The 7,130-nt window shown below is 33.3% G+C and overlaps 1 protein-coding gene and 1 non-coding gene across 2 annotated transcripts; one reads left to right on the top strand and one right to left on the bottom strand.

The window, feature by feature from the left end:
* Positions 1–1,420: 1,420 nt before the first annotated feature.
* TRNAG-UCC lies at positions 1,421–1,492 on the top strand. The gene has a single exon. It is a non-coding gene; the product is annotated as a tRNA-Gly (tRNA).
* Positions 1,493–1,799: 307 nt separating this feature from the next.
* LOC108979969 (UDP-D-xylose:L-fucose alpha-1,3-D-xylosyltransferase MGP4-like) lies at positions 1,800–5,641 on the bottom strand. Its single transcript, XM_018950775.2, has 4 exons — positions 4,873–5,641; positions 4,021–4,182; positions 2,848–3,063; positions 1,800–2,387 (listed from the first exon to the last, which is right to left on the bottom strand). Exons 1-4 carry the CDS (start codon positions 5,350–5,352, stop codon positions 2,178–2,180), a joined length of 1,068 nt encoding a protein of 355 aa, XP_018806320.2. The 5' UTR covers positions 5,353–5,641; the 3' UTR covers positions 1,800–2,177.
* Positions 5,642–7,130: the final 1,489 nt, after the last annotated feature.

Below are 7,130 nucleotides of genomic sequence, written 5' to 3'. Positions count from 1 at the left end.
TCTTGTTTGAGTTTTGTTATGTACAAATAAGTTTGTGTATCAATCTACGTAATAATATTATTGCCTTCATATTCTAAATTTAAATTAACATTGTTTTTAATAAAAACTATTTTTTGACCAGTCATATTGAATATGTACGAGTATTAGTGTGTAAAATCTTACAATTATATTTTTCCTTTATGAAATATTCTATTCTTAAGTCAGTGTATAAAATATATCATTCATATTACTTAAATGGTAAGACTTAATTTAGAAGAGCCCGCCCAATGATTTGTGTATATTTTCTTCATAATACTATGTACATTATCTTATCTATTTTTTTAGTAATGATACATATAGTTGTAGAGTGTGCAAGCATAGCGCAATCGTTTTGAAAAAGAGTAAGATTTACTATTAAATTTTTTTTTTTTTTTTTATGTTTCTCGTATTTACTCACTTTTTTTAAATGATTGTGCGGTGCTTATTTACCCCACGATTGCAAATATCATTTTTCCTATTTTTTCTCCATATCATTTAAATATTCTTTTTTCAATATTTTCTTAATCTCAAATATTTTTTCTTTTTCATATCTACGTATTTTTTAACATTTGTAGTATCTACTTATGTACAATATAATATAATTTTGTCCTATACACAAAATAAAATTAAAAATATAAGCAAGAAAATTAAAAATAAATGTGACTATATTATGAGAAAGAATTTAGAAATATTAAATGCATCAAATCATTTCATTCCTATTCCTAGTTATGCATCTAGCAATATATTAAATAGAATTGTTGAAATATTAAAGCCTATTTCATCTAGCAAGTGTTAAGAGGAAGACAATGTGAAAAGAGAAATGATAAAATACATGATCCATTGAAGCTCATTTTAGACAAATAATTGGTTATTTTAGATATACATGTAAAATATGAGATCTATTGAGAGGGCTTTATTTTTATTTATAATTTTTACTCACATAACAATACGTGCTGACGTGTCAGCTATTGATATGTTGAAAATTATGAAATTTTAAATTTTAAATTTAAATTAAAAAAAATGATAAAATAGGTCTTTTACACAATAATAATGTTGTGCGTTAAATTATAAGTACACATATATGTACTCTTACACTTTAAACACTTTACTATATATACTCTACACATCGATTTGAACAGATATAACAAATAACTCTTTTTTTTTTTTTTTTTATCTAAATTTCAGCCAGATTTTCTATATAACATTATAATACAATTTCGTGATTTATTGGTCAGAATTATCCTAATTCAGAACCCAATTTTGAGTTTTTTTGGTTTCTTATCAATTATTTTTAATCCTTTCGAATCTTCGATTTGAAAGTGCTTATTCAATGCTCCATCATCCATTTGTTTTATCTGTTTTTGTCTACTTTAAAAATGTTTCTCACTTCCCCCTCATAGCCGCGTTTGTAGTCCAACGGTTAGGATAATTGCCTTCCAAGCAATAGACCCGGGTTCGACTCCCGGCAAACGCAGTCTTTGGATTTTTTTCTCTTACCGCTCGCTCCCACTGCTTTTTTCAAGTTACAACGAAGATAATAGACAAACTGGCATCCCCAAGGATTGATATTTCTTTCTTTTTTGTTTATATTGTTTTTTAAACCTGGCGATGCACATCTACATCAGTACAAGCATGTAATTCAAATTTGACCAGAGCTTTTTTATTTCACACAAGGAAGAAGAAAAGAATGAACCCAAAAAATGACTGACTTTTTTTTTTTTTTTTAAAGAGCCGGTGACCACTCACATAACAGCCCTGTCCCAAGTGGCCAAGTTTATCGTCTATCCAAAAAATGACTGACTTGGTGAAGATTACACCAAAATATAACATATAATAAATTTTTAACAAAATTGAATTTCAACATAAAAAAAAGAAACATTTTTGGAATTGAAAATAATAGAAAATTGGTTGATAACAATCTAATTGGTACAACTGGTTGACATGTCCATCCTGCTAAGACACCATAGGAAATCTCTCCCAAAGGATGGCTGAAAAATCCATCGGCACATACAGAGATTTAGCTGCTAATGCAAAGTTTCCTTCCACAGAGTTCATGGGAGTAGTCATTGTTCAAGAAGGGTCGAGCTCACTGGCTAGAAGCATTTCACAATCACCAAGGGCATGCTTAACTCCACAGGGAGATGCAAGGTTTTCAATCATCATAGTCTGCCTAGTGGGGATTCAAGGGCATGATCATCCACCAACCAGAGGCCAAAGTCACGGAAGCGCTTTATCTTCTTCTCAAAACCTGTGATATAATTATTGTGAATTATGACATGCATTCCCTTGGTTTCCTGCACCCATGTCAGGTTCTTGAAATACAATCCTCCTGTTGGAAATGCTGCCTGGGGAAGCAAATAGAGATCCACCTGCACAAAAACTTCAAATATCAAGGTGAATAAAGAACCAAAACAATACTACTTATCAATAAAGCTAAGAAGATATAGATTCAGTCTCGTAACAGAGACTCGTGTCTCTTACGGGAGCCTTTGAAACAAGACCTTAGAAAAGTACAGGTTTTAAACACCAAAGATGGGTCCCAAGTAGAATATATTGTGTCCAATTAAATTAACCAGATTGTGCGGACAACCCCCCATATGCAGATTTCATCATTATTAGTTATAACACCACATCGGAATACTTTCAATAGAAGCAGAAAACCATCAGAGGTCTTTTCAGATTCTTTTACAGTGGAATTATTAAAACTAGAGAGCTTCACATATATATATATATATATATATATATATATATATATATTTTTTTTTCAAGGTAAATCTTGGCTACAAAACAAACTGGAAAGGAAATTACGATAAGGCTAAGATAACAAACCCCTCCAGCAGTTTTGTTCAATGCCCAATTAAAAGCAGGCTGATCATTTGATTTCTTCGCTTTGGACCATGGCTGCACTTGAAGTTCCTCTATCCACTTCTTCATAACCAGTTTTGCTCCGGTTGTTGGGCGAAGGAAAATCATGCAGCTACAGATGTAAGTGCGCCCTTTTTTCCCTGGGGGTGGCAGAGCATTGGAGTGTTTCAATGGTTTCACCTGGTCATCCAGAAAGAAGAAATTATTGATGTGGTTAAGAAGTGGTTTCTGGAGTCATGGACCATGATGCAAGTTCAAGAAAATACTACATCCAAGAAGTTTTAGAGCAAGGCTGATTGGATCTGTTAAGGTTTACTTGTTTAGATCCAAGGCACACGTTGGGATGCTAACGAAATTGAATGACCGAATTCTGAGTTCCTCTCTGGTCATATTGAAACAGCTCAAATCCTACCAAATAACTTTCAGTGACTTATCCAGCTCATAGGGACAGGGGGCGGGGGCGGGGGCTGGGGATGAGGTGTAGATGGACTTTATATTTCAAGGTTGACTGGTCTTTTTAAATTTCTTTGCAGTCATCTTTAGATTTTACCAAACGCTAGGGAAAGAGCATACAAAAGCAACCATTCAGTTGGTATCTGCAGTGCATCTGAAAGATCTCAGAAACAATAAATCAACAATTAAAGGTAGGCTCCAGTACAAAGGAATTTGAATCTGCTAAAAAATGTGATGGTTTGATGTTGCAAAACAAAAGAAAACTATATATTTAAAAAAGAAATTTCAAACGTTATCCAAGAAGACCATGATTTGTGTAATGACTCAAGGAAGCTTCAAACCAAATCTAGATTTATACTCTAGAAATGAGTAGTCAATCTTACACGTGAAGCCCATGAAATCATTATAAACCAAAAGAACTTTACCCTCTCAAGTAATGTAGGATCCAGTTCACCACCCTCTCATACTAAATCCAGAGTACTAAATTTTCCTACTCAATCTCCAAAAACTAGAGCCACCAAAGGATTGACAAATTTGGTCCCTCTAACAAGGAGGAGACAAAAAAGTTCAAAGAAAATTTCCAGCATATTGTAAATTTACTTAACTGCAAACCTCTAACATAGTGCACTCTATTTTCCATAAATGGCACACAGCAAAGGCAAGAAGAAAAATTGATGAACGTACTGCTGTCATATCATCTGTGAAGTACACATCATGATTCCCTTGCAAATATGGAAATGGATCAGCCAACCAGACCATATCAACATCATTGTACATAACATTATATCCAAGCTCCAAAATGTGCAGTAGGTGGCGTGGCCTTCTGGATGTAAAATTGAAGAATCCCTGTACAGCGAAACCAGTGAGGACGACTTACAAAATGCAATGAAGTCATTAAACCATGGAGATGAGCATTACCAATCAATCTCTACTAGCTAATAGGATAAACAGGAAACATTCAATCATGACGAACTTTATACTACAAGGGTACACCTAGGGAAAAAACAAATCACTAAAGCAAACATCTGCTTAGAACCGTGGCAAGTCATCTTATTTTCATATTATCAGAATCAAGCTGAAAACACGCGACAGAAAATAGAGGCACTAGCAAAGAAAGAAAGAAGTTAAAAATAAACATTACAACGATCTTTTTTTAACATCAATCCCAAGTCCTCCACGAGTCAACTAGAAGGATTTGTCAGTGGAGTGTGCATACTGTAATTCCGGCACAGCCATTGCAATTATCTAGATATTTACAAAATGCAGATTACAGTCAGTCATAAAAAGTGGTGTAGGAGGTTAATATGAAACGCATTGTTACGTAACCAATCAATAACAAGTATTTACCGATGTAGCATCAATGTATAAGTGCTTAAAACAAACAAAAAATGGGAAGCACGATTAGCTTAGCTTAGCTTAGCTCTACTTTAATACTTGAATGTTAAAAGACTATTAAAATTGTAACACAAAACACAATGTTAACACTTGATGACAACAAAACAAATAACACCCAGCAATTAATATCCACAATTTTACCTGAGAACCAAACTTGTGTGCAGTTTGAGCATCGGGAGCAGGTGGAACGAGCACGGCGTGGCCAGGCCATCGCTCGTTCACCTTATAGAGCGTGGCGTAGTCCTCGGCGATCACGAGCACCTTATCCTGATGCTTTTGCCTGGAAATGCTAATCAACCAGTTGTTCAGAAACGGCAAGTAAGGCTGGCTCACAGCACAAACAATCACGGTCCCATTCTTGGCCACAAACGACGCGGCTTGTGCCAGCGTGTAGTGTCGCCACTTGGAAAGTGAAGGACTGGCGCTCGAGAATATGAAATCGGGCATGCCCGCCCAGGGCAAGAAGACCCCGAGTACTACAAGGAGAGATAAGAGAATTAGAAGCGCGGTCGGGCTGAAAATCGAAATGGGTCTCTGGGAATTTGAGGAAGAGCGAGGGGATACCGGGTCTTGATCCGTAAACGGATTATGGATGGGTCTTTGGTGCAAAAACGCCGACATTATTATTGTCTCAATTTTTCGGAACCAGGCCGGAGAGATGCTCAGGCTATCATATGGGAAAGGAGGGGGGGATTGCAAGGGAAATTGGGAACTATCTCTCAGTTGGAAAGGACGACAGAATTTTGAAGAAGAAATAAGTGAAACGCTTTGAATCGAATCCAATCGACTGTAAAGTTGTCGGTGATGGGTTTAAGAATAGTTGAGGATCAGATCTCGCAACACTGATGAGAGTGCTGAACTAAAGCGCTTCTCAGTTAATAGAGAGTAGCCATGGAAGCCCACCTATTTTTCCCTTTTTTTCTAAGAGCAATTTACATCCGGGTACCTAAATTTTAGTTAAAAATGACATTTACTGTAATTTTATCTTAAATTTTGCTCATCTTCAAAAAATTTTCTTATTCTCTATTATTTTTCTATTCTATTAAAATAATATTTTTTTATTCTTTCTTTATTACTTTTTCTTTCACTTCTATTTACAAATTTAACTACTCAATATTTTAAATTATTATTTTAGTGAATATTTTAAATAAAAATTTAAATTATTTTTAATATTTTTAAAATTATTATTTTTTTATATTTTCGTAATTATTTAAATTATTTTTAAAATTATTATTTAAAACTATAACAATTATAAGTATGAGAAAAAGTATAGATGATTAGAAGAAAAATTAATTTAATTGAAACAAATAAAATATTGATAAAAGTGATTTAGGAGATGAATAGCAGTTTCCTATATTTGAGAAACTATTGTTCATCCCCTAAACTTTTTCATAAAATAAAGATCCGAATGGAATGAGGTTTTGAGAACATTTCCTAAACTTTTCCTCAAATTATAGAGAAAAAGAGATTATAAGGCACCGGATGAAAATGCTCTAAGCGATGCCCACATATTTTACGTGTTCCATCATTCAATGTCTGGATTTCAAAGTGAACTAGGACTCGTTTGTATCACAACTCAACTCATATCATTTCATCTAATTATTATAATTTTTCTAAATTTTCACACAAAATAAAATAAACAATTCAACATTTTCAAATCCTAAAACAAAAATAATATTAAAAAAATATATTCTAACAATAATTTATTCAACTTTTAACTTTAATCTCAACTTATCTCATCTGTAAAAACAAACGAATTCAATCTACAAAAACAAAAAACAAAATTATTATCCTTTTATCACCTCTGTATTACCAAATAATACTTTTTTTTTTAATAAAATTTGCTTTTAATTTTAAAAAAAGTTGAAAAGATTTTCAATCTTTTTTTGTATATTTTCTTCTTACTAAATCTTGTCTGAGAAAGTTTTTGTCAATTTGAGAGTTTCATTTGATAATAATATAAATTTAGTCATCATCCGCAATTATCTGTGAATATATTGAAGAAAATGGTTTTTTTATTTTTTTATTTAACAAACCAAAGGAATTTTCATTTCTAGATAAATAGAGTTATACAACAGAATCAAAATTACATAGTTATCAACTTCTAACAAATTGGCAATGTCTTCTGGACTTTCCTCAACCCAGCATGATGTTCCTTCTGATTTTAAAGCCAACTTTGCAAGTGTGATTCCCCTCTCTGTGAATAAATGCCACTTCACATTCCTCAACTTGCTTTAACAGTTGCTTAATATCCCCAATGACTTGACACAACATCACAACTCTTCTAAAGGTCAAACTCTCTGCCAGGCTTGGATATAACTCCCTTGCATCGATCTATTCATGATAAGCAACTTGAATCTCTCCTTGCCAATCTCGAGCTATAATCCCAATAATACTGT

The sequence above is a fragment of the Juglans regia genome, chromosome 7 (genome assembly GCF_001411555.2).
Source record: "Juglans regia cultivar Chandler chromosome 7, Walnut 2.0, whole genome shotgun sequence".
Classification (NCBI taxonomy): Eukaryota; Viridiplantae; Streptophyta; class Magnoliopsida; order Fagales; family Juglandaceae; genus Juglans; species Juglans regia.
The sequence above is the reverse complement of the archived record's forward strand: the minus strand, read 5'-3'. Positions and strand labels throughout refer to the sequence as shown.